Raw genomic sequence first — 27,828 nt, 5'->3', positions numbered from 1 at the left:
TGTGGAAGGCAGATGGGAAGAACTGACATTCTTATTCCTGAAGCCCAGTTGGGCATCAGCTGGATGTGGTCTAGAAAGAGCTCAGTCCTTGTCTGCATTGGCTCAGATGTGCCCGAATGTGACTCAGATGTGGATTGGACATCTCCAGGACCACCTGGGACAAAATGACCCCTGTCCTGAGACACAGATAGCTCACATGGCCAAAGTCACGGGGAAGTGCTTGTTTATTGCAGAAAGAGGCAGTCTACAGAGCTTGCCAGTGGCCGACCCTGTCCCCCACTGTCACCAGGGTGCCTGTACGGGAAGTCCACTGTCCAGTCTTCAGGAGGAGAGAGGATAGAGGTCCTGGGTGCTATGAGGTGACGGGGTGATCACAAGGGAGTCCTGTAATTGGAGGCAGAAAGTCAAACTGAGTCTTTATCGTTTGACTTGATGTTACATTAGCTTTGTCCTTGGCAAGGTGTCTGCTAACACTGGGAAGTGGGGTGCGGGAGGAGGGTCAAGACCCTGAACAGACTGTACAGAATTCTTGGGGAGGTCCAAAGAGAGGGGTCCAGTGTGTGAACAGTAGTCCCAGGCAGATATTGCCTGTTTGTTCACCTCTGTGGCCTCTTAAAGCATGCCTCGCACGTAGCAGGCCCTCAACACATGTTCACTGAATGAATGAACAAATGGTTAAGTGACAGAGAGCATGGAAAAAGTTAGAGGTGTGTGGACCCCAGGCCAGACCTTCCAGAACATTCCAGGCACCATTCCAGTCGAGGAGATGAGGATCAGAGAGGGAAAGGCACTTGTCCAAAATGCCCCGCGAGAGGAGCACATGTGCACCTCTGGGACCACCACTTTCCTCACCTTTGATACCCGCCGTAAACCAAGACCCATGGTCACTGAGTTGCCTCTGATTCAGAGGGAGCCGTAGGACAGAGCTGAGCAGCCTCCTAGGTTATCAAGGCTGCAAATCTTCATGGAAACAGAGGGCTACTTTTTTTGCTTGAGAAGCAGCTGGTGGATTTGAATCTCCAATCTTTCAGTTAACAGCCATGGACTTAACCACTGTGCCACAAGTACTCCTGTGGACATTCCCTCTAGAATACCAAACTGATCGCCCTCCCCTCCATTGGGTTTCTGAGGCTGTAAATCTCAGTGGGAGGAAACTGCCCATCTTTCTCCCACAGAGCGTCTGGTGGGTTTGGTTAGCAGTGCAGTGTACCACAGTGTACACCACCAGAGCTCCTGGTATCCTCCCCAGGCCAGTGTCTTTAAGCCCATGGCCCACTCACCTTTGTCATAGACAACGCAGCTTCCTCAAATCCGAAAGCCTTCACCATTGGAATTGGGATACCGAATCTTAATTTGCCTGAAATAAACATATCAGAGATTGGTAAACCCAGGGCAGGATTGGTCAGAGATTTAGACTTCTGCCTCTGTTCACGTCTTCTCTGGATCCTATGGATTCCACTTATCCTCTCACTCTTTGCCTCTAACACCAGTTTCTCGCTTCTGACAAAGTAAATCCTCACATCCTCTCAAACTTCTGCTCAGGAATCATCAGTGGCTCCCTTGGTCCACAGCAGAGATTTATATATGCTGAGATTCCCCACTTGGCTAAACCACTGGCAGAGGAGGCAGGGTTGGCATGAGTTACTAACTAATTCTCTCTGCCCCCAAGATAAAGACCCAGGCTTTAATTTGAGTAATTCTGTCTTCTCTCTTGGTTATCTCTTTAGTAGCACAGATAATGATGCCGACTGCAATGGCCAAGAAGTGACTGTGCTAGGCACCACCTAATACACATCACCTCATTTACACCTTGGAGGAAGGGACTCTTAATACCTCACTTTACATAGTGGGGAAACAGAACCTCAGGGGAATTAAGCAACTTGGCCAAGATCAGCCAGCCAGCAAGAAGGGGGACCGGGGATTGAACACAGGTTTGTGTGAGGCAGCTTGAGTGAGCTCTGGTTGTTTACATTTGCGTCCCTTGGCTGGGAGCCCTGGGTCTTGTCTGCTTCATTTCTGTATGCCCGGACTCTGGACTGGTATGGGGATTCCTAGGGCTGGGAGGTCAGAGAGGAAGAGTGACCCACCATTCTCGTTGGGCAGCAGGACGGAGACCAGGATATCGGTGATGATGCCTTTCAGAAGCTCAGGCTGTGAGAGAAGAAAGGACAGTGTCACCCTGGCTGAGAAGGTCCCTGCAGCCTTTCCTAGGACAAGCGTGGCTCAGCCTTAAGGCAAGGCTGTTGGAGATAGAGGGCACCCCAGGTCCCTGGTCTACCAGATCAAAACATCACAGGAGGAAAGTGAGTGTGTATCTACGAGAGTGTGGAAGTATGTGTGTTCTCAGCTGTGTCCTGCTGGGCACATAGTAGGTACCCAGTAAATAGAACCGAAACAACCCTGTGTGGCTGCTTCCAGGCCCCTCTCCTCTCCCTCCCTTTATCCACATTCTGCTTTCGGAGATTCCAGGCCAGGAAGCCTTCCTGTCAGTCCTGGATCAGCCTTCACCTGATTCCCACGTTTGTGGTTGACCACACAAAGTTACCAATAAGGACTTTGTTTGAGATAAATCCTGTGGTGTTTATTTTCAGAATGAAATCTGTTAATACTCACGTTGAAGTCAGAAATGCCTGTGTTCATCAGTTGGATCCGCTCGATACTGCAACAGAAGATCGTGGGACTCCACGCATTCATTCATCCAACACATATTTATTGAGCATCTCTTATGTACTAGACACAGTACTGCTTCTGGATAGATAGCAGTCAGCCAAATAAAATCTTTGCCCTGTGAAGCTTATATTTTTAGGGAGGTGGAGGAGGTGAAACAAAAAATGGCTCAAGGAGCAGATAATCACCCTAACCCTAGAACTGAGGGTTGTTGAGGGGTGTCCCCTTCTAAAGGGGACACCGCTAATGTTTGTTGGAGTGTGGGAATGTAAGCCTGGGGCCTAGGGATTCTGATCTTTATATGTAATAATTTATGTTAAAACACTAATCACATACGTAGGGTAACAGTCTGCGGGGAGTTGTGCAGTTAACTCAGAGATGCTGCCTCTCTTCCTTGTTCGAATCCAGCAGCTGCTCTAAGAGAAAGCAGCTCAATGTCCTCCGGCATGATTTATACCCACTGGAGAATCAGCTGTGAGTTGGTTCTGACTCAACGGCAGTGAGGGTGATAGAGAAGGAGAGAATTGTGTGTGAGTTAATGGAAACATCTGGGTGTTTTGCCCCAGGAGGCATCAGTGTGTAGGTCTCAACCCCCTGGGGCAGAGCAGGGAAGGTGGTAGACTTGGAAGGGCGGGGGGATGAGCCGTTAACTCAAAGATGGTGCGTGGCGTGTGGGTGTGACAGGGTTGGGTTCAATCTTGGAGGTGCCCAGAATGGGCGGCTTAGGGTTGAGAAGTAGCAGCAAAAGTGAGGAGGGTGTGGGCGGAATGTGCCTACACTGGAGCTGCTCGGCTTCTTCCCTCTCCTCCCTTTGCTCCATTCAGTCCTCAACAGCTGGAGTTGTGGAGCCACCTTTGCCTGGAGTACACTCCACATAGACACAAAACACTCTGTTTAAAGAAACTTGATGGACCCAGCACGTATTTGTTTCTACACTAGAACCTTCACAATGATTTTCATACTTACTTGATTTCATTTAAGTTGAGAATAAGCTGGTCACCTTTGGTGTAGAATTGAGCTTCTGAATTCGCTTCCTGCAAGAAGAAAAGCCCCCACTCCATGTCTTTAGAGAGCAAGCACCAAGCACAGAGTGTAGGGCTTATTCAAGGAGCCTCTACGAGTCGGCCTAACCCAATTTGAGTCCTGTCTCCGCCCCACCCCCACCCCCACCCCGTGTGCCAGACCATGTGAAGAGCTTTATATAATTAGCTCCTTTAATCCTTACAGTCCTATTACTGCCCATTATAGGGGAGAGGAGGCTGAGGGACAAAGAGAATAAGTGACCACCTGGCAAATGTTAACGATTGTTCTTATTATTAGAAAGTTCAGATGTTAAGACAGGCCCCGACAGGAGCAGCCAAAGATTTTTGCTAATTTGACCTTCAGGTTGAGATGACCTGAGGGAAGTGGTGGCAGGCAACACCTTCAGGTAAACTGCGCTCTGCAGGTACAAATTGATCTTTCAGGGGTCTGGGCTTGGGTATCTTTTTAGAAAGTGCATGCCATTGACAAGGGAGGGTCCTATCAGGAAGTGAAGCTGACCAGGGTAGCCTGCTGGTCAGTGTGTGTGTGTGTGTGTGTGTGCAGCAAATGTCTTTCAATCCAGGAAGCCAGGGCACTCTTCCAAGCAACTTCAAGGGTACCATCAACCTTGCAGTCTTTGCAAACAGCAGCCCCTGGACTTGTATGATGGGCAGCTGTATAGAGCAGCCCTGCTGCTCACAGAGTGTCAGCACTAACCTCTTATTAAGGAGCCCTCTTTAGAGTCCCCCTGAGGGAACTCTGGTGGCTTGTGGGGTAAGAAATCATGCTGCCAATGCAAAGGTACACAATTTGAATCCACCAGCTTCTCCATGGAGAAAAGAGAGCCCTATCCTCCAGTGTGATTTATTGAATCTGAAAACCCACTGGGGGATCAGCTTTGAGTCGGTTCCCATTTGAAGGTATACCACAATAACCTGTGATTCCTTGGGAATCTTCCATAGAAGGCCTTAATTATCCAATATCCAACTATGAACGCTGCTCTATCTCTCTTCTTCACCATCCAGTGTGAATGCCCCTTGAGAGCCCCCTTCGAAGATGGGCACCCATCTCTCAACTGCTATGAATGTTGCTGCTCGTGGTTCACACTTCTTTCCCTTCTTTGGAGAATTGTCCAACAATGGTTAATCAACAGTGTTGTCCAACAATGGGTACTCATTGGTGGCTGATGATGAACTGACAAGATGCGATCAAAAGCCAAGATGAGGAAAAAGAATGAAGACAAGCTTGTTTGAGCACACTGTCTCTCTGCCAGTAAGTCAGTTCCAACTGACAGTAACCTCTTTTGGGTTTTCAAAGGTGTAAATCACAGTGAGAGGAGACTGGAGGAGAGACTTCCCATCTTTCTCCTGCAGAATGACAGGTAGATTTAAACTGCCAGAGGCTCAGAGCCTTTATGTTAGCTGGGGAACTCGCCACAGACTGTGAAAGCACCAGACCTCTTTGCTTGGGCACTACTGCTGTTGATGTGTGCCATTCAGTCAGAACTCACTCATAGCTGACCCTCTGGTGGGCTTTAAGGGGCAGCCTGGGAGGAGATTGCCCATCCTTCTCCCATGGAACAGCGGATTTGAACCTAAGTGCCTTTGGGACTGCAGCATAGCTTCTTACCACCAGGCCACCGAGCTCACTAGAACTGTTTGAACCCTGTTGTCGTTATGTGTCATATATATGCCCTATATGCTCTAAACCCTGCTCTACCCTGAGTCAATTTCATCGTCTCTGACACACGTACACCCATTCCCCCAGTCATTGAGTCAATCCTCCTCATCCAGGATCTTCCTCTCTTGCCCTAGGATCCAGCTATTCCTGAAAGCAAGAGTTCATCTCAATTCTATGAGCTAACGCGATTCCTTTCGCGCATGCGCATTAAGCTTCTGCTCAAAGCTCTCTAATAAATGCTCTGGGTCCGAATTACATCTCCAGATCATCAAACTCTTGCTCAGCAGCTCTTCTCCCATCCCTCCCCCTGCTGGTGACAAGGGTGGTGGGAATGTTTAGCAAAGCAGGAGAGGCAGTGGGAAGACTGAGCAGAAGGGTCTCCCAGGGCCCTGCCAAGGCCACGGACAATTGAACTCACAATGCCCAGGGTGAAGAAGGGGCGGCGGACTTCATTGGTGGCGAACACCTCAAACACGACCTGCTGGGCCAGCTTGGCACCGTCCTGCGTCAGCAGGACTATGGGGGTATCCTGCGTGAAGATCTTCACAATCTGGGTGGGCCCCAGCTGCGCTGCAGCCTAGAATCAGACATCAGATCCACAGCCTCACAAACATTTCACCGCAGGCCCCAGATCCCCGTCCGCCTTCCTCTCCTCCCAGCTTGCTCTCTGTGCTCCAGCCACAGTTCTCTTCTTCAAGGTGCTTAAACGTATTGTTGTCCTTCCCATGTCATAGCCTTTCTTTTTGCTGTTCTCTCTGCCTCAAACATCCTACCCTTCAGGAAAGCACTCTTTGATCTCCCAGACTATCTTCACTACCCACAGAACCTGTTCTTTTTCACCATATTTGTAATGGTAATAGCTCCTATTTGTTTCAGGCCTGCCTGCCCTGCTAGACTGAAGTCCTGAGGGGTTGGTGCCTCACATGTACAGCGCTGGAGGGGGAAGTAGGCAATCCTGTACATATTCTTCACCCCAGAGGACCAGGTCCAGACCTTAGCAAACACTCATCAAACTGCAGGTGGCCAATGTACCCACCTTTTCACTGATCACCTTGAGGCTCGTCTTCAGCTCACGGGCCAGCTCAGGAAGCTGAGGGCGAGAGAAAGTCAGGGTGGGTCAGCCAGAAGGGCTATGGAGTCAGGTTCCTGCAGCCCACTGCCAGCATGAAGCTCCCTAGAACCCTCAGAAAAGCCGGTCAGGTCAGGTGGCCTTGGTCACAGTCACATCACTGTTGGAAAAACAACTCCTAACTTAACTGCTTTATGGCCTAGGACCCTCACTGACATGGGCTCTTGTGCTTGTAGGCTGGTAAGGCGTTGTGCTGTCAATCCAAAGGTGCACGGTTCACATCCACCAGCTGTTCCACAGGAGAAAGATTAGCCATTTTCTCCTGTGCTGTCTACTGAAAATCCACCACTGGAGTCAGCTATGGGTCAGTGCCAACTCAACGGTATACAATAGCCACAAAAGGATATAGGAAAGTGACCCCAACTCTTTTTTTTTTCTTCAAAAGTTCTATTACATTTTTTTAATTATTAATTTTAATGAAAGTTAACAGAGACTTAGGGTTTCCAGTCCTTCTTTGTTGCACTTTTCTCCCCCCCCGCCCCCAATTAGCTTTTCTCCTTGATAAGTAAAAGAAAAACTCATTGTTATGCAATCCCTCCCCCCAAGTCCACTGCACTGTGCAGCCTTCATTCTGGATTCCTGTCGTGACAATAATACCCAATCATATATCCTTTTTAAACAGTTCTCTCCCTCATCTGTTACAATGCAATATACATCATTCCTCCCCTTCTTCTCTGTCTTCCCTCAATCCCAGTGTCAGTCCTGTTTTATAATAGTGACCGTATGCAATATTTGTCCTTTTGTGACTGAGATATTTCACTCAGAGTGCTGTCCTCTAGAAAAGTGACCCCAATCCTTATCACAACTGTATGGTTGCTAGTGATTGCTTCTATTTTTCTCATTACTCCAAGTTCTTAGTGAGTTCTGATCTTTAAGAATTTGATTTTTTGTTTTCTCTCAGCTGACCTGAATTCCTATCACCCTTCTGTTATTTTGAGCCCTTCTGGGCCCCAGTTTCCTTATCAGTCGCCCTGGAGGAGATGGCACATTCTAGTTGACTTAGTGCTGTGTTGATAAAGGTTTCAAGGCTGAATTAGCACCCAGGCTCAGGAGGAAGAAGCCCCTGATCCCCTAGTGATGTTTGCCATGTACTCCCTAGTGGAGAGTAGTGACACAGCAGCCATTCTTCGGTGGCCTAGTTGTTCTGAGCCATAGTTGTTGTTACAGTTATAGGCAGTCAAGTTGCTTGTGAATCATAGCGACTCTGTGTACAATGACTCTGAACCCTGCTCAATCTTGAGCCAATCTCATTGTCTCTGACACACCTAACCCCTTTACCCCAGTCACTGAATCAATCCATCTCATCCAGGGTCTTCCTCTCTTGCGATGTCCCCTCTTGCCCAAGCATGATGTCCCTCTCCAAGGAATGGTCCCTCGTAACATGTCCAAAGTATGTCAGATGAAGCTTTAGAATCCTTGTGTCCAAGGAGCACCCTGGTTTCACCCTCTCTAGGATAAACCTGTTTGTTGTCCTAGAAGTTCATTGTATATTCAATACTCCTCTCTCAAAAAAAAAAAAATACTCTTCTCCAGCAGTGCCATCCATAGAATTGATACCAACTCACAGTGGCTCATGTTCAGCAGAGCAGACCACTGTCCTGTCCTGCACCTTCCTCCCAGTCACCTCTGGGCTTGAGTCCATTGTTACAGCCACTATATCAATCCGTTTCATTAGAGGTCTTCCTCTTTTTTACCGACCCTCACACTATGCCCTGAGGTCTAGGATCAATTACTTATTCTCTCAGGGACAACTTCTATCTTCTGACTGTTTATCATGATGTTGCTTGTTGGTCTAGCAGTGAGGACTTTTAATTTTTCATGTTGAGATGAAATCCATACAGTCTTTGAACTTCATCTGCAGGCATTTCAAATCTTCTTCATTTTGGTACACAAGGCTGTATCATCTACATATTTGACTGCCTAGTGTCCAAGATGTATTTGCCATTTCTGGACTACCCAGCATCTAAGATACCCTTTGACTGGTAGGACTGTTATTTGGGGGATGAAGCAGATGTATCAGGTTCAAGAGGGCAGACTGTGACCAACTTTTACAGGCAGGATTTTCATTCTGTTAGAGTAAGGAATGAGCTCTCTGTTACTGGAGGACTTGAAATAAGTTTAGTAAGGGGTTCCTGCTCAGGCCTTAGGAATCCCTGAACCTTCTTTGATTTAAGAAGTTCCCATAATACAGTAGAAGTTGCCTGATCCTCTGCCTGATGCCAAGGCTTACCACATAGTCCAATAGGACGGCAAGCTCTTCTGGAGGGAGCAAAGCGGCCACTGCAGCATTGACCACATCCAGCCTCACGACAAAGCTGAAATAGTCATTGTTCAGGGTGGGCACTGTTATTGATGTTGAAGAAGTGTTGAACCAACCGGTCATCTTCCCCTGTGAGTCCAACAGCTTGACCTGAGGAGACACAGAGCAAGGAGTTGCCTGAGAATTCTAACTCCTAGTTTACCCCATAACAACCTAGAAGGAAATGCACTTTTCAGTTTGTTTCTCTTTTTGCTTTTGCTTCCAATTGGCTTAGCCTGGAATTCAGTGACTCGATATAGACAGAATTATCTGGAGTACCTGGCAATATCTACTCCAACTGAAGCACTCAGCTAATCCCTGATTTTGGTTCCTTTTTTTAAAAAATTCTGGTATCTATTTTTGTACCCACACTTTAACTTCTCAGATCCACCAAACCATTTGGTTGTGAAGAAGAGTCAAAAGTGTACCAAAATGGGTACAAATGTTTGATGCTGTGATCTCCTAAGGGAAAGCAGAAGTCTAGAGAGCTAATGCAATGAGTGCAGCCTGGGTTGGCCTGGTGGTGCAGGGTGGGTAGCTGCACATTTTACAGAGCACTAACATACACTGGGCTCAGTCCTGTGCAGTGTCACGTCGGCCTCTCCTTAGTGACCACATCCTAAAAGAAACAGAGAAGCAAAGAAACTTGCCTGAAGTCACACCGCCAGAGAGTACGGGAACTGGGAGAGAAACAGGTCTGTGTGATTCTCTGTGACATGATCCTGGGATCAGCCAAGGCTCTTGTTTCAAGGTCATCAGAGATTTAGGGATTGGAAAGGGCTTGGCGGACATAAATTGCAAGCACCCCAGTGTATGCACACCAGCCCTGGTGATTGGAGTCAGAGAACACATCTTCCCTGGTCTGTGTTGTGTGTGGCCCTTGGTTTCTGTTTACTGATTTTTTTCTTCCTCATATAGCATGTCCAGGACTTTTATGAACTTCCCTGCATGTCCCAACCATGGCTTGTGCTCTCTCTTAAGATATACCTACAACGTTAACCCTTGGTGGCCAGGGGTAATCCTGTGACACCCACCTTCAGGTTGAGATGGATGTCATAATCGATGGCAGGGAAGAGAAGGTCGAACTCCAGGTGGTTAAAGCCAAGAGAGACGGGTGCTGTGCAGAGACAAGAAGAAAATTCTGTGACAGGGAAAAGCATTGTGGAATCTGATAACGTGGTGCCTGGAGGAGCAGGAGCAATTGACGGTGTTGTTGATAATGACAGTGGTGATAGTGACAATAATGACTAATATTTATATGCTTAAAACTAAATCCAGACGCTGTGCTAAACCTTTGCATGTATGATCTCATTTCATCTTCACACTAACCCTAGTAAGTTAACCCTCATAGCCAACCCTCCCACGGGTTTTCAGAGGCTGTAGCAGATTTCCCTTCATTCTCTCTTGGAGCAGTTGATGGATTCAAATCATCTGCCTTTGGGTCGGTAGCACAATTCCTTACTCATTAATTAGGCCACCAGAGCTCCCTTTACAGATGATGTTGTTGTGGTTACGTTGAGTAGGAACCAACCCATAGCTGATCCTCCAGCGGGTTTTCAGACGCAGCTAATAGCACGGAAGGAGACTGTCCATCCTTCTCCTGCAGGGCAATTGATGGATTTGAACTGTGTGCCTTTGAAGTTGCATTGAAATTTTCTACCTCTAGGCCACCAGAGCTCCCTTTTACAGATGATAGATTCTATTATTACCACATTTTATAGGTGGAAAAACAAAGACTTAAGAAAGTGGAATGATGGTGAAACCATTATGGAAGGCAATATGGCACTTTCTCAAAAAGTTGGAAATAGAAATACCATTTGACCCAGCAATTCCACTACTGGGACTATACCCCAAAGAGACCATAACTGCAACCCAAGCAGATATATGCACACCCATGTTTATTGCTGCTTTGTTCGCAATAGCAAAGAGTTGGAAACAACCTAAGTGCCCATCAACAAATGAATGGATAGAGAAGCTGTGGTATATTCACACAATGGAATACTATGCAACACTGAAAAACAAGGAACTCATGAAATAGTATACAAAATGGGTGACTATGGAGGACATTATGCTGAGCAAAATATCTCAGTCACAAAAAGACAAATATGGCATAATGCCACTCTTATAAGATTGGCATCGGGGTTGGGGAAAAACTAAGAAAACGGGATAAATAATGTACACAGCATTGAAACAGACGAGGGAGAGAACTGTATAAAAGGAATATATGATTAGATATTATTGGCATGACAAGAGTCCAGAATAAGAACTGCATATATAAGCTGTCTGGGCACCAGTGGGGTGGGGTGGGGTACTGTATAACAAAGTGATCTGTGGGAAAGGGGATGCAGGAAGGAAAACGTGCAACAATAAAGGATTGGAAACCTAACTTCTTTATAAACTTCAATTAAAATAGCAATAAAAAAAATTTAAAAAATAAAGTGGAATGAGTTGTACAAGGTCATACATTGAGAAGATTTGAATATCAGTCAGAATGTGTAAAGCTCTGGGTTCAGGTCAAAATTTAAGAAATATAACCTAGAACTTTCCATCTCTGCTACCACATTGACCTAGACCTCTCTCCTGCTTAGAGGTAGTCTAGGGCTGGAAGCCCCTCTGTCTATGGGATCCTGTCTGTTCACTTCAGGTTCTCCACTTGGCCACTTGGTGGTGGCACCTCCTGTGTTCCCTGGGCTGTCAGGATGGGATGAAGGTGATGATAGTGATGGTGGAAAGGCAAGGACATCTCCCATCTGGCTCATGGAGAGCAGAGGAACCAGACAGACCTGGGTTTGAGCCTTGTTGCCGTTAGTTATTTTCTATTTCTGACACTGTTAGCTGACTACAACTCATAGCAACACCATGAACAACAGATCAAAGCCTTGCCCTATCCCGCGGCACTGGGAAATAAATTCTAACAGGAAGAGACAGAGATGCTGGTGGATTTGAACTACCAGAGACTGGAGGCCTTTGGATTAGGAACACAACTTGCTACGAATGATGCCACTAGAGCTCCACCTGCTGTTCTCCTGCCAAGGCACAGATTTAGTCTCTTCCCTGTCCCTGTCCTCACTTCCCTAGTACATTGTAGTTGCTGTATCACTCACTCACTCACTCAGGAATTCATCTATTCATCCACTCAGCGTGTCTCTGAGACAGGCAGAGAACCTGGTATGCACCTGAATCGTTGAAATCCACTGGCAGTCCTATGAAGCATGGAGTCTATAAGCTCCATTTTATAGTTGAGAAAATTGAGGCTAAAAGGAGATGGAGTGGTTTGCCTACAGGGGCTGAATGAAGCAAGTCACAGGCATAGCTGTGCATTGAACTTGGGTTTATCTGGGGTTCTGGAGCCCAGACCTATCCTATTGCACCTGCTGGCCTCTCCTAGAACCTTGTGTGTGTGTGTGTAGCAGGTCCTTGTGAAGTTGTCAAAGTAAAAATCTCAAGTTGGCTACATTCTGACTCAGCAACCTTCCATCAGGTGTCTGAGGCTGCAAACTGTAACAGGAAGAGATGTCCATCTTTCCTCCCATGAAGCTGCTGGCAGATTCAAAACAATGGAGATACTTGGCCTTTGGTTAGCAGTACAAAAAACTAGGACAAAGTTGTAGTTGTAATAACGTGGTGCTGCCTGTTTGTCCTGGTCAGGGGGTCAGCTGAGGATCGTCCCCCCGACTGCTGATGGGCTCTGCTTGTTGGTCAGGCCTGACTGGCTGTGACAAAGAGAGAAGAGGAGGGAGAGGGAGGAGGGCACTTACTTTTCACCATGTGCAGGAGATTTGTGTACATATCCTGGAAGGCCGCCTCCATCACGGGACACAGCTGCAACAGCACACACGAAGGGACTTTGTCAGTGAGGAATCACTGAGCTGCTTGTCCCTGACACTGCCAGGGCCTTGCCACACGTGGTGACTTTAGAGGACCTTTGGCCATGATTGGAGACATTTCCCACCTCTCATTGTCATGGAGATGGAACCGACTCATAGCTGACCCTCACTGGGTGTCTGATTTTGCGAATTACATGGGAGGAGACTGCTCATATCTTTCACTAGGCTAGTGAATTCCAATTGCCACAGGGGCATTGCCTTTGGGTTATGGAGACAACTCCCTACTGACTTTGCTGTGCTACTGCCACCTGTGGACAAAGGTCAAGGGTGCTGCTAACCATTCCTGTTAGCCCTGGAGAGTGGCCCTTTCTAGCAAAAAAATCAAGGCTCAAACTCACCACCATGGAGTCAGTTTCAATACAGCGCGATCATCCGTCGCATTTCTGAGGCTGTAAGTCGCAATGAGAGGAAATTGCCCATGTTTCTCCCATAGAGATAGATACTAGTGATTTGAACCTCTGGAGTCATATAGCTGTCGAATTTGTAGTACAACTAGCATTGGACTTTGCCACAAGAGCTCCCCCTCTCTCTGCTCCGAGGCAGTCCGTTTTCCAGGGAGAAGCTGTAAGGTTGTTTAGGCTCATTTTGTTTTAGGTACCATTGCTTTAGTGAAAGAGCTTTCCAGATGGCCATTCCTTGCTACTGTCAGAAAAAGTCAATATGCTAAAAGAAATATGGACTGAACCTCAACAGCAAGAAAATGAAGATTCTCACCTCTGGGCCCATTGGTAGCCTCATGATAGATGGAGAAGAGATTGAGATTGTTAACAATTTTAGCTTGCTTGTTTTCACAATCTACACTCTTGGCACCAGCAGCCAGGAAATCAAAAGATGAATTGCATTAGGAAAATCTGCTGTCCGGGACCTCTTCAGAGTGTTGAAGAGCAAGGATGTCAATCTAGAGACTAAGGTGTGCCTGATCCAGATTGTGATCTTCATGCATACTTGCTATGCATCAGAGAGCTGGACAATGACCAAAGATTGCAGAAGAATTGATGCCTTTGAGCTGTGGTGCTGGAGAGGAATATTGTATATACCATGGATTGCCAAGAGAACTAACAGGTCTGTCCTGGAGAGGGTGAAGCCAATCTCCTTGAAGGTAAGGAATCTGAAGCTCTGTGTGACATACTTTGGACATGTAGCCAGGAGAGACCAGTCTTTGGAGAAGGATATCATGCTTGGAAGGATGGAGGGAAAGCACAAGAGAGGAGGGAGAGCACAAGAGAGGAAGATCCTGGATGAGATGGATTTGACATAATGACTGGCGTAATGAGGGTAGATATGTCAGAGACAGTGAGATTGGCTCAGGATAGAGCAGGTTTCAGAACTACTGTGCATAGGGTTGCTATAAGAAAGAAAAATGAGTAATGTCTTCCCCTTTGAGGAAACCCAATGAATGGCCAGCTAAGTCTTTGTTCTGATTCCGCTATAATAAATTGAGTTGAGTTTGTTCCAAGCTGTTTTGCCAACACAGAATCCGGAGAGACTAGGTACTCCCAGCATGCTCTACTAAAGGACCATCTATCCCTCGGGCATCGTCTCCCACAATTTCTCTCCTTCCTTCCCATCCATAGGACTCAATCCTGGTGGCATAATAGGAGCCTCTGGGATACAAAGTCTCAGCCCAGACCACACACCCATTTTTTGGAGGAAGGACCTAGACAGCAATATTTTCAAAAGCCTTCCCAGAAGACTGTGATGTATAGCCAGTGTTGAGGTGAACAGATTTACAATGAGGTAGGCTTATTTAATATTTTTTTTAAATTTAGGTTGTTTATTTTTCATTTCTTATTTAATATTTTTAAGCGAACCCTTGCCACACATCCACTTTCCAAACATACTTTTCCCTCACTTAAAAGAAAGTGTTCATTTGACCTTTGTTTCAAATCCAGATAATCATGGTGGGAAAATACAATGAAATGCCAACATCAGCAAAAGAGAGGAAGACCCTCAATGAGACGAATTGGCATGATGACTGCAGCTATGGGCTCAAGAGGTGATGAGGATGGCACAGGATAGAACGGCATTCAGATCTGTTCTTGATAAGGACACTCTGAATTGTACCTGACTTGAAGGCCACAACAACATATGTCTCCTAATAGTTTCTAGATTTGCCATTTCACCTGTAAAAACACATACTATGCACAGAACATTTTATAATCACATGTTCTTGCTCCTCCCCTTTTTTCCCTTAGTGGAAAATACATTTTTTTAGCTGTGAAAGGCTAAGGTCAGCAGAAAATATCATCTTGCTAGAGGATGAGAAAAAATTCACAGCTGGCTTGGCTATGAGAAATTTCCATTTTGTTGTTGTTGTGAGCCATCGAGTTGAAATCAACTTGGAGCTGACCCTCCAGGGGGTTTTTGGAGGCAGTAGAAATTATGGGAGGAGATCACTGATCCTACTTCCAGGGAGGAGCTGACAAATTTGAACTGTGTACCTTTGGAATTACAGCACAGTTACTTACCACTAGGTTACTAGAGCACCCTACTTAAATAGGGGGAAAAAACCCTCAAAAGTAATAATATCTCACATAAGAAAAATGAAAATTTACAACATCATTCCATTTTGAGATTCCTTCAAAATGGCTCCTTGGAATGACTGAGTAAAGTATTAAATTTTATGCAACCACTAAATTAACAATGGTTACCATACAATGAGCACAGAAACATGGGAATAATTTAAAGAACACTAAATAGTATTTATACCAAGTGCTGGTACATAAAAATATGAGCACATATGAATGGAGATTAATATGCAGAATGGAAGTTAATGTGAAGAAGAGAAAATTGTTGTGTTGCCGCATTAAGATAGGCTGTGAATTTTTTTTCTAAAATAGTTTTGGTCATCACATTATCTTTTCAATGAAAAAGATTTTTAATTGTCTATTTTTTTTAAAAAAACAACTATTTAACAAGGTAATTTTTTACCCCTTCTAGAAGGATGAACTATTGCTATTAATTCTTTTTTGGGACTTTCAGGGGAAATCAATGGCCAAAGTGGGTGAATCCTACCATGGAATTTTTATTTACCTATGCCATGTAAGAGATGTATACAACGAGATTGATGTGTCCTTACTGAATCAGAAAAAGAAATCCTTCAGGCCCCAGTGGGTGGCACACCGCTGGAGACCACGGCCAGTTTGAGAGGTGTGCTAGAAAAGCTCACATGGATTTGCAAGGACTGATTGTTAATTTTTCAGAAATCCCTAATCCAAGTGCTAAATCCAACCATAAAAAAAATTGCCTAGCTTACAATTAAATGAGGGAGCTCTGGTGGCCTGGGGGGAAGGAGGTGCTGCTGTCAACCCAAAAGCAGGCTTTTAAGAGTCCACCAGCTGCTCTAAGAGGGAAAAAGGGGCAGTGTCCTCCTACACCATTTAGAGCCTATGACAACTGTCTGGAGGGTCAGCTACGAGTTGGTTTTGACTTTACAGCACATGCAACAACAATGAGATTAATTGATCTAAAAAGGCAAACTTTAGTCCTAGTTATCTTACTCCATTTTACTGTTACCTATGAGTTACCTTTTTTGTATCTGTGTCGGAATGAATATGCAATAGTGTGCTGTTGTGGGAGACAGATGGGCAATCTCCTCCTATGCGATTAACTGTCTCTGAAAGGCTGCTGGAGGGTCAGCTATGGGTCAGTTCCGACTTGATGGTACACAACAAACAATAGTATGCTCTTTCACAACAGTACACCTCTTTCCAGCTCTATTCTACGGTGTTACATTGGTGGCTCAGAATTAGCCATGTAAGGAGTGTTTACATCACAGAAATCAGCAAATGCTACGAGCCAGGGCTCCCTCCCTCATCCTTTGCTAATGTCATTTATAAACTTCACTGGGGAATTCTATTACCTTGATCTCAAGGATCTGCTTGGGCCAGTGACCCTATCCATTGCTCTTTGCTCAATAGCCATGCCTGAAAAAAATTAGCCAGCTCCAGCAGTTTGGCTTGGTGGTCAGGAATTGCACTGCAGTTCGAATCCACCAGTTGCTCTGTGGAAGAAAGATGGGCAGTCTCCTCCCATGTGATTAACTGCCTCTGAAAACTCAGCTATGAGGTCAGTTCTGACTTGATGATAAACAAGAAGAAGCACTCTCTCCAGAGAGCTCTGATGGCTTAGTGAGTAAGAAGTTATGCTAGCAACACAAAGGTTTACAGTTTGAGCCCACCTGCTGGTCCATGGGAGAACGATGGAAATCTCCTGTGAGATTTACTGCCTTTTGAAACCCACTGGAGGGTCAGCTATGAGTCGGTACATAACCATAACAGTGAGCCCCTCCACTCCAGTGTGTAGTTTGAGCCCAGCCCCACGAAGGAAGCCCTGGCTCACTCACCTTACTTTTCACCAGCTTGGGCAGGGCTGGCATCAGAAGGTTCATGACCTTGTCAGCTAAGGGGTTGACCAGGAAGGAAAGTCTGTACAAAGAGGAGAAGGGGGGAGAGATGAGGAAGGGCCAGAGACAACCACCCTTCCCATATTTCATAGACAGGATGGAGGAGATCTGCAAGACCATGCAGCTTGTTAAGAAGAGAGTTGGGCATGGACTTAGAGCCAGGAGGTAGACAGTGACAGAGGGTTCTCCAGAAGCAGGGTCTAGAGGGACTAGCTATGTGGCCTTTGGGCTGCTGGGGCCGGCAGCTTCTCTGTCCTCCTTCTAAGGAAATGTGCAAAGAAGCATGGTGGTTTTAAGCACCTACTATTCTGTGAGCTCTCTGGGTATTATTACATGATCTAACCGTGCTGCCTTTGATGCCTTTGAGTTGTGGTACTGGAGAAGAATAGTGAACAAACCATGGATTTCCAAGAGAACGAATAGATCTATCCTGGAGAGCCAAGCTGTTCCTTGGAGGCAAGGATTTGGAAGCTCTGTCTCACATACTTTGGACATGTTGCCAGGAGGAACCAGTACTTGGAGAAGGACATCGTGCTTGGAAAGGTGGAGTGACAGGACAGGAGAGGAAGAGCCCAGATGAGACGGACATAGTAACTGGGGTAATAAAGGTAGATGTGTCAGAGAAAGTGAGATTGGTCCAGGATAGAGCAGGGTTCAGAGCTATTGTGCATAGGATTGATAGGTAACAAGAACAATAATCCTGCTGCCTGGAAGATGCCATCAACTCCACTTTACAGGTAAAGAAGGGGAGGCATAGAGAGGTGACGTGCCATGCCCTGTGTCACCTAGATTTTCAATGAAGTAGCTGTGCTTGCCTGACTCTAAAAACCTTTGTTTTTATCCCATGGCTCTGCCTGACTGTCCTGGGGGTGGTTTCAACAGCCCTAGGAAGGAAGTCATTCATATGTTTGCCCTGCTTCCTAGCATGATGCTTGAAATCCCATCATTATTGCTTCCTCTATTGATGTCTACAATGCTCTCTGACATTATAGGTTTCCAGATCAAAAATCGGAAAGATAATCCCTTTCTTTCTCTGGACCTCTCTGTGGTGTTGGAGAAGAGTCCTGAATATCTCATATAGACTGCCAAAAGAACAGACAGATATGTTTTGGATTAAGTACTGCCAGAGTGCTACTTTGGAGGCAAGGAGAGCTTCATCTTGCATGCATTGGGCAAGTTGCTAGGAGAGACTATGCCTTGGAGAGAAACATTATGTTTGGAAAAGTGGAGGGACAATGAAGGCGAGGACGACTCTCAATCAGGTGGGACTTGAGCGTGTCAGAGATTGTGAGGTTGGCACAGGACAGGAAAGGGTTCAGATCTGTTGTTTACTATGAGTCTTTCTCAACTCGAAGGTACCCAACATCATCAACAACTCTGTAAAATGGGAAAAGACTGCTACCTGGCATCAGTCCCTAGGAGGACGCTGGAGCCCGGCAGGAGGCTGGCTGTACTCACTTATGCAGCAGGCTGATGCTCAGGCTGCCTTGGCTGTTGGAGCAGTCGCTGAGGACCAGGTGAGGGAGGCCCTGGTTGTTTCTCTCCACGTGGATAATGGCCTGGGCCTCTGTCTTCATGTGCATCTCCACGATGGTCGGGATCAGGGGTCTAGGGCAAGGATAGAGGCCCTTGACATTGTTAACACCTTTCAAGTTCAAGACCAGAGCAAACCTACTGTCCATCTGGTATGTGGCTCTCCTCCTTCCTGCCTGGTTTTCCTTCCACTTCCTTTTCTAGCTTCTTCTCTTTTCTTTAGTTTCTTCCCCGCCTCAGCATGTCCCAGGCTCCTCTCCTGGTTTATCTCAGCCACATGGCACAGTTTCCAAACATCTACCCACTCTTTACTCCAATCTCTTACAATTAATTACATCTCAAAATTAACAAGTATCAGCCTGAACCCTGGTTTAGTTCCCAAATTTACATCTCCATGTTGGTGCTGGCCACTCGAACCTTCCAAAGAGAAAACTGGTGTTACCGTTAGCTCCTCTCTCACTGCACATTCCACATAACAGGAAATCTTGTCTCTACTTCCCTTCAAACCAGTTCTAGAATCCACTGTCTCCACCACTGTACCACCCCACTGTCCAGCCATCCTTGTCGCCTCCTGTATTGTTATGATAGTTTCTTACTGGCCTCCACTTTGATCTTACAGCAATGAGAGATATTCTTTGGAAAGGTTAAGTCCTGGTATGTCCCGCTTTTCCTCAGAACTCTCTCCCCTTAACCCACAAGACCCTGTGTGATCTGAGTCCCACTGTTTGCTGACCTCACCTCACTTTTGATCCCCTTTCCTTGACAATCTGTGAACACAGCAAAGCTCTCTTTGTTTTGAATGCTTTTCCAGATACCTAAACGGAGCGAAGGAAGATATACTCACGTATTGAATCCAGCCACCATGTCCATGGGGACCCTGACCACTATCTCCTGCATACTGGCCAAGGGTTCCACTTGCAGCTGGAGGATACTGGCTGAGGTGACCTTCAGCCTAGATGGGTTGTAGAAGAGAGGAGACCCAGGCCTTTATGCTCGACTGAACATTGTGTCCAAACTTACTCTCTTCCTCTGTCTTTCCCACCTACTCTGTGTACTTGGCTAGCGATTGGGCCCCAAACCTTGTCTACTGACTTCTCTCCAGCATGGCCTTGCTCTATCCTTCCTCTCTACCCCTGTTGGCAGCACAATGACAATTTCCCCTCACTTAGATGACTGATCTTAACCCCTTGGTCATACATTTGAGATTCTCTGCGACCCAACCCTCTTCCGCTACTCCTCACACTGGACCAGAGCACCAGCCTTTCTGACAGACTCTGTGCCATTGCCCAGGTTGGCCTTTCTGCCTGGAATGCCAATTTCTTCTTGCCTCATGGCCAATTCTGAGTTACTATCTCAAGCGTCACCTCCTCTGAGAAGACTTCATTTTCCCTTCGCCATGAGCATCATTACTCTCATCCCACATGAACTTCCTCTGGGGTTACTTCTACGAGAGTTCCTGCGTCGTTGTCTTGTGATTATTGCTAACTTATTTTGGGAGCTTCTCAAAGGGAGGATTTAGTTTGATTTCTCCTCCATAATCAGGCACAGAGTTGACACAAACTAGTATTTGTTGACTGATCACAGGAAGTGTGTGCAGGGCAGAGGTGGGGAGATGGAATTAGCCCCCAAGTTTGTCCTGCTCCACTTACCAGACGATGTATTTGAGGATGGTGCCCACGATGCTGCCCACAAAGCCCCTGGCAGGCTCCTCTCGCACAGCGCTTAGCAACGGGAGCTGCTGGAGGATGTTAACCGCATTGTGGTCCTTCAGGGCCTGTGTAAACTCTGCAGGAAATCCCAGAATGAGGGTCCAGTGGGGAGGCAAGAAGGTTTGCTTGGTAGGAGCTTCCATCCTGGGTGTCATTCAGGGACTCTCAGACCTTGATGGGGCTGGTAGGGATGGCACCATCCTGGCCTTCATTCATTGTGTAGATGGAACCTTGAGGATGCTGACCCAGATGGGCCATTTTCAAATGAAGGGTGAAGAAGCTAGGTCGCAAGTGGCCTATTCAGACCCTGGGGGGCAGCAAGTACAACTAGCACATGAACCTCTATTGCTCCTTCCCCCCTCAACATAATCGGTCAGTTGACAACTCCAGAGTCAAAAGGCACTTTGCTCAAGGCCTTGTCAGGGACCATTGTGTCAAAACGCAGTTGTTAACAATTCTGCGGTATCCACATCCTAAAGGCTTAGAGCCTCTGGTGGTGAGAAGAGAGAAGAGCAAGCAGGGCGGGGGACCACTGCGCCAGGACCCTTGGACATTGATCCCTCAAGACTTGTGTGACCTGAGACTCAGTGGGTCCAGTTGAGGGAACCTCCACCTGCCTTCTCTCAACACCGCTCACCGTGAGTGTCCCAGATTTTCAGCTGAGGACTTCTTTGCAGGCAGCCAGAGCCCATTTGTCTGATGAGCAGAGAAGACCAGAGCTCTGGACAGATGATGCCACAGAAGCAGCCCTTGGCCAATGACTGGTGATGAACCAGATCCTTCAACTCTCAGGCCAGAGGAGCCAACTCTGTGTTCTCCACTGTTCTCCAGGGCCCTGTGTGCTCATTGTCAAGTTCTTGCATTTCAATTTCGCACCCACGTTTTTTTGCCTGCTCTGTGATAATAGTGATAAGTCCTATAAATATTTCTCTGTTGGCTGGCACAGTGGTAAATCCTATTAGCAGAGGCTCTGGAGAGACACTGGAGGAGAGGGTGGCTTCCTTTCTTGACCCAGGGTGCACCTTTTACTGGTCGGCTGTGGTCTCAGTGTCCAGTGGTTTTAAGACACAAGTTCATGACACTCTGGAGGGCAGACAGTGAGTTTTCTGAGGCTCACTCTCAGGCATTTCCCTGGGATAGCCTCCCAGGGAGTTAACCACAAATAACCTTTTTTTCCATGGAGCGCTTCCCAAAGAATTTCACAGGCATCTCTACAAGCACTGCCCGCTGACCTCAGCCTGCCAATGGGGTTGGGGTGGGGAACTCTGGCCTGTGATAGCCCAGCAAACCTCACTCTCCAGTAAGCTTCAACCAGAACTTTTTCAATGAGGTCTGCACCCCAAACTTGGTGATGCTTCTTCCCGCTTCCCCAAGGGTTTTTCTGTTCTGGAGTACTTGTCCCGATTCACAGGGCATCCTTCGTTATTATTACGTGGTGTGGAGTTGGAACAAAGTCATAATTAATAGACCCTCCAATGAGTTTTCAGAGACTATAAATTCACAGGAGAAGATTGTCCATCTCTCTCGTGCAGAACAACCGGTGGATTTGGACAATTTCACTCTGAGTTGGCAGCTGAAATCTTTAATACTAAACCACCAGTGCACATGGCGGCCATGGGCCCTTCCTGTAGGACGTGGCTTAATTAGAGTGCAGGATTCTTGGCACCCAGAATCGTGGAAGTGAATCATGGAATGTAAGGAGATAGGAATCTCAGAATCATGGGCTCTTGAGATCATAGACATCACCAATTTTATAGTTCATTTAAATCTCATCCCAGAGCTATGCCTTACATACCCCCAGTGGTGGGAGACTCTCTTCTACTCCCCACTTTTTGAAGGTCTATATCACCCCACCTACTTGCCATAAGGTCCCAAGACCTGGGAGACCATGACTTACTTTCTTTGATGACTTCGGGGCCTATGGTGAGAACTGCAGGGGGACCGAGTGTAGCTTGTACTGAAGAGGCTGTCAGCAAAGCACAGGTGAGGAGGAAGGTCCATGGGCCAGCCATCTTTCTTAGGGGGATGTCTGTAAGCATCAGGTGGCAGATGTCAGAGCCTGTGGTGAGCACAGAGAGCTTCACTGGCCGAGCAGAGAAGCCAAGTACAAGCCCCTGTCTTTAGTGAACCCGGACATGGGGGCTAGGAAAGGCTGCGTAGAGCAGTGGCTAAGAGTGTGGGTTCCAGCACCTGACTGCCTACGTGTGCGTCTTGATTCTGCTACATGCTGAGTGACCTTAGATGAGCAACTAATCCTTTTGTGTGTGTGCCTCAGTTTTCTCATCTGTCAATGGGTATATCTAGTGAATAACTGAGCTGCCATTTAGAAAGCGTCTAGCATAGGGTCTGTTACAAGATAAACACTGAAAATGTTGACTGTTTTCTTATGGGAAATGCTGCAAGAGTGTCCTGGATGAAACAACACTCATCAGGCTGGTACTTAAAACACTGCTGACTCGATTTCAATCTCACCTTCTACTCTTCCTTCTCTTATGCTATAGTCCCAGCCTTCCCAAGGGGCCTGGTGTTCCCAGAATGTGCCTGGTTCACTCCTGTGTCTGTCTGGGTCATAGACTCCTGTTCATCCTTTAAAATCCTGCCCAATCGTCACCTCCTCTGCAAAGCTTTCCATTTCCACCAAGGATCCTGGAGCACGCTTAAAGAGACTTTGCTCTGGGGGCTGATGCATGCCCAGAACAGGAGGTAAATGAGATTTCAAGGAGGACTCAAAGTGGAAGTAGCTTAAGCTATTCCCCAGGCATACAACGTCTTTCTCACTTTCTTGGCCTGAAAGTTTCAACTGTTCAACTGACACAGAACCTCTTTGAGGAACTTCCCTGACTGCCCTGCACTACATCCCTGACCTGCTTTGAGCAACACCGTGGCCCACACTGAACGCTCCTTGAGGCTTGGACAGCATCTGATGCTTCTCCTTATTACCATCTCGCCCCAGTGCAAGCTGGGCACACAGTAATCAGTGTGGGCAGAGCAGGTCTGTCATGGGGTCAAAGTCAGGAAAAGACAGCCTGTCGATTCCCTCATCACTGCTCTTCGGCCTGAGGGTGAGCGAGCCCGGCGCATCTACATCACTAGGTTCTGGCCCTCAGGGGTCCTCGCTAACTAAGGGCCTTTAGTCGGGTCCCAACTTTGTTCCTGTTCTGACTTGACCCTGGCAGGTGTCAGTAGCTTAGAACCCTTCTTGAAACCCAGTCATTAGCCCAGTCCCTGCACCTTTACCTGGGACACTGCAGGAGTCCTTGCCCTCTGCCCTCTTCTCCTGTGTAGTGGACCTGCAAGCCCAGCCTTATATCCTCCTCTCGTCAGCCTAGGTGGCCACCCTTTGCATTTTGGCTAGGACCTTGGGCCAAGTTGAGATCTCCAAGGTAAATATTTGTGGCTTGCTGTGAACCACGGCCCCGCCTGGAGGCAATCTTGGGACTCCAGCTTCCTGAGGTTTGGAGAAAGGAGGGTCTAGGCTGGCATGGAGAGCAGGTGAGATGCTGGGATGCATGGCAGAGGGGCTGGGCCATGGCACACTGCAGGCTGTGCCAGGGGCTTTACCTCCTGGGCGGTCACTTCTGTGAGACAACAATGAGAATAGTAGCAACAATGAGGCATTAAGCTCCTGTGATGGCTGGCAGTGGGTCAACATTGTTATCCTGCTTGACCATGGAGGAACTGGCTTCACACAGCCAGCCAAAGGCAGAGGCAGAATTTGAACCAGAGCTCTGACTTCAGAGCTCACCTGGGGATGACTTCACACTGAGGTAGACACAAATGTGTTCTGGATTGTAAATCTGAGCAGTGGCTTTACCACTTCCATGCTGTGTGACTCAGGGCAGATTCCTTAACCTCTCTGAGCCTCAGTTTTTTGCATCTGTTAAATGAGAGGAAAGACAGTACTTATCTCCCAAAGCGCCAAATAAAGCACAGGGTGTATCACTTAAAGGACAGAGTCAATGCTTAATAAATGTGAGTGAGTAAGTATCCTAGCTGATACTATTATTTCTTTTTTTTTTAATTATTATTTTGTGTGCGTGTACCGTCAAATCAGATCTGACTGGTACAGGAGGATATTGCACCTCCTTCTCCGGCAGAGCATCTGGTGGATTCGAACCGTGTTCCTCTGGGATTGCAGTGCAGCTTCTTGCCACTAGGCCACCAGAGCTCCCCTTATTATTTCTTATAATCAGATGAGTTTTGGAGCCAGATTATGAGCATAATTTACCTACCCTGTCAATCCAAAGGCAGGTAATTAGTTAGAAGGCATCAGTTGGGTTAATGTCTTCACATGCAGTTTACAGTCTCTGAAAATCCACTGGAGGGTCAGCTGGTCAGCTTTGAGAGTGTTCTAATTTGAGGTACAAAACAACAGTTAATAATTTACTTAGGAAAAATGAGGAATACCTTTGCCTAACTCTGATTCTTCAATGCACACAAGAATTCATACTGCCATCAATTAATTCACCAAAGAGAAGAAATTTGGATCTTATCTGTGTGATCATGGGAAAGGTCCTTTCTGGACTTCAATTTCCTCATCTGTAAAGTAAAAGAAACAAGAACTCTTCTCAAACAGCTTCCAAGAGTATGAACTGAAGTGCCTTTAGTAAGGCACTCTTAACCATTCATTTCAAGACAATTAGCATGTACTTTGCTTTATATTTGCCCTCAGGGAATCTCAGTGAATATCTCTTGAAGGAACAAATACTGAACCATGGCATAACCTTGAACCAAAGGGAGACCTGTGAATACCCAGTCAGGGACTCATAAATTAGGTGCATGCAGAACTTGGCTCAATGAACCTATGCAGTCACCCCAAGCCAGTGTCAATAACCCCAATACCACTGAAGACATCTGAGGCTCAGAGAATTGTTGACTTGTTCAAGTCACACGGCCAGTGATGCCGGAGCTGAGATTTTAATTCAAGCCTCTGGCCCAGGTCACATGGTCTTAGCCACCTTGGTATCTACCTACGAATGTTGGTAATACAAATACCTCCCATAACCTAGGGTATCATCCTTGCTGCCCAACTTCAGTCTAGAAGAACAGAATTATGGTTTAGAACTGGGAAGACCATTGGGATTGTCAAATCCCATTTCCTTCTATAGAAGGGACAAGAGAAGGACAGTGAATGTCCTGAGGTCACAGAGCGTATGGCAGGTCCCTGGCTGATCTCCTCTTCCTGGTGTTGAAAAGAAGAGCAAGGTGAAGCACATTCATCAAGTGTGCCAAAGCCTGAGCACCAGGTGAGACATGTGGGAGCCAGGGAGGCCTTCAGGGAAGGACTTTCTCCAGAGAGGCCCCCCTCCAGCCACACTCCATGCCTGTGGACAATGCCCTTGTGTGGGAGGTTAGAGCCCGGTGCCAGGGCCTGGTCCTCTGTCAGCTCCTGCTTCCTGCCTCTTGGCCCTGACCCATTTTCTGGGTCATTAAGTGTGATTGTGTCCCTTTAGACCTGGTGAACCTAGAACTCAAGGCCATTATAGCCCAGAATTGCCAGGCCCTTCAAGCTGTCCAGTTCCACCAAGATTGCTGGGAGATCCTCTGTCCTGGCCTCACCCATTTCCATCTCTCAGGCTTTTGCTTGTCTTTTTCTGGGAATGTCCCCTCCACACCATCTTGCTCTGTCTGAACAGTGGGGTAATAGGTAGTCTCTGGAAACATAGTTCAAATCCCTTCTCTTGTGTTCATCTGCTGTATAGCTTTGGGTAACTTGTTCCATCTTTCTGAGCTTCTTTTTCTTTAATTATAAGATGAGATTGCATTGAAGGTCAAGTAAGATAGATTAAAGTACTTAGAATATTTAACAACTTATTTTAGTGACTTATAAATGCTATTATTATTCTTAAAAGTACTTGGATGGTGCAAAATGTTAAGTATTTCAGGAGCAATGATTTAGAAAAATACTACATAACTTGGAGGAGACTGGAGAGCATTATATTGAGTGAACTAACTCAGTCTTCTAAGGACAAATACTGCATAAGACCATTATTGTAAAAATAGAAGGATAACTAGTAAAACATATATGGGAATCCAAGGGGTAAAAGGTTCAGAAAAGAGGGGTGAGGGTGGGCAGGGGTGAAACCACAGGGTTGTACAGTCTGGTGGCTGGAAAGATGGGGGAAGGAAAGGGGAAGGATCTAGGTGAAAAGACAGGGTAATCATGCTCCAGTTCTAATAGTGATTAATTAGAAAACATAATGCATGAGAATGATTGTAAGAAACACAATATGAATGAGAATTAGTATGAAGCACAATGTATACGAACTTTGTAAGCAAACCAATTAATATTATACAACACGAGTGACCCTGGAGGACATTATGCTGAGTGAAATATCTCAATCACAGAAGGACAAATACTGCACAACACCACTGTTATAAAAAAGGACTGACATGAGTGTTGGGGGGGAATTAAGAAAAAAGGGCATAAATAATGAACACTGTATTGAAACAGATGAAGGAAAGAACCACTTAAAAGGAATATATGATTAGGCATTATTTGTATGACAACAATCCAGAATAAGAGGTGCATAGAAAAGAGGATTTGGGGAGGGATTGGGATGAGATAGAAAATTATGCAACAATGAGAAAAATTTTTTTAAAAAGATGTGAACTGGGATGTGTAGGAAGGAAAACGTGCAACAATGAATGAATGAAAAAGTCTACTTTTCTATAAACTTTTGTTAAAATCACAACTAAAACAAATATAAAGATTAAGTACTTGACTATTAACCAAAAGGTTGGTGTTTAAACTCATCTAGAGATACTTCAGGAGAAAGTACAGGTGATCTGCTTCTAAAAGGTCAGTCTAGGGAGACATCAAGGCCAGCTGACATAACATGGTCCACAAAGACAAAGCTCTACCTCCTACTTTGATGAGTAATTACTAGGGTATTAAAACCCTGTGAGTAATCATTTGAGGTGAAACTATTGGTCTCTCCCTGTCCAGAACAAAGAAGAGAGAAGAAAAACAAAGATGTGCTGAAACAATTAGTCTAAAAGACTAATGGACCAACTAAGCCTTAACTTTCACGCCACTGAGACCAGGAGAACTAGATGGTACCCCACTACCACTGTTGAACACTCTAAATGGTATCATAGTACAAGATCCTGGATAGAGAGGGGTAAATGTATAACAAAATGGAAAAACGCAAACAAGACTAGGCTTACTGACCTGATAGTGATTGGTGGAACCCCTGAGACTATGGCTCTAGTCACCCTTAGAGCATGGAACAAAACTAACTTACCCACCCCCAGCTCAACTTTCAGCCATACAATAGTTGGCACTGGATTGTGCAAGATTTTGATCTGTTTTACATAGTATCATTATGAAACGGAATCTACTTGAAATTCCCCCAACAGCACTCTTGCTACCAGCAATCAGGAAATCAAAAGATGAATTGCATTAGGAAAATTTGCTGTCAGGGACCCCTCCAGAGTGCTGAAGAGCAATGATGTTAGTCTAAGGACCAAGGAGTGCTTGATCAAGACCTTGG

At 46.2% G+C, this 27,828-nt stretch overlaps 1 protein-coding gene across 1 annotated transcript; it reads right to left on the bottom strand.

Annotated features, from left to right (window-relative positions):
* Positions 1 to 321: 321 nt before the first annotated feature.
* BPIFB1 (BPI fold containing family B, member 1) lies at positions 322 to 22,344 on the bottom strand. The gene is made up of 15 exons (XM_006881696.1): positions 22,230 to 22,344; positions 20,273 to 20,408; positions 19,468 to 19,575; positions 18,549 to 18,698; positions 17,031 to 17,112; positions 12,557 to 12,620; positions 9,833 to 9,915; positions 8,730 to 8,909; positions 6,407 to 6,460; positions 5,789 to 5,947; positions 3,634 to 3,701; positions 2,614 to 2,659; positions 2,088 to 2,151; positions 1,281 to 1,357; positions 322 to 384 (listed from the first exon to the last, which is right to left on the bottom strand). Exons 1-15 carry the CDS (start codon positions 22,342 to 22,344, stop codon positions 322 to 324), a joined length of 1,449 nt encoding a protein of 482 aa, XP_006881758.1.
* Positions 22,345 to 27,828: the final 5,484 nt, after the last annotated feature.

This window comes from Elephantulus edwardii, unplaced genomic scaffold (genome assembly GCF_000299155.1).
Source record: "Elephantulus edwardii isolate Elephantulus edwardi_28Jun2011 unplaced genomic scaffold, EleEdw1.0 scaffold00015, whole genome shotgun sequence".
Lineage (NCBI taxonomy): Eukaryota > Metazoa > Chordata > Mammalia > Macroscelidea > Macroscelididae > Elephantulus > Elephantulus edwardii.
This window is presented reverse-complemented; position numbering and strand designations above follow the sequence as displayed.

Excerpts from the sequence above, each read along its gene's own strand:
- BPIFB1 (XM_006881696.1), bottom strand. The coding sequence starts at position 22,344 with ATGGCTGGCCCATGGACCTTCCTCCTCACCTGTGCTTTGCTGACAGCC. Across the intron at positions 19,576-20,272 it reads ATCCTCAAATACATCGTCTG|GCTGAAGGTCACCTCAGCCA; the intron begins GTAAGTGGAGCA and ends CAACCCATCTAG. Across the intron at positions 6,461-8,729 it reads CCGTCCTATTGGACTATGTG|CTTCCTGAGCTGGCCCGTGA; the intron begins GTAAGCCTTGGC and ends TCTCGCCCTCAG.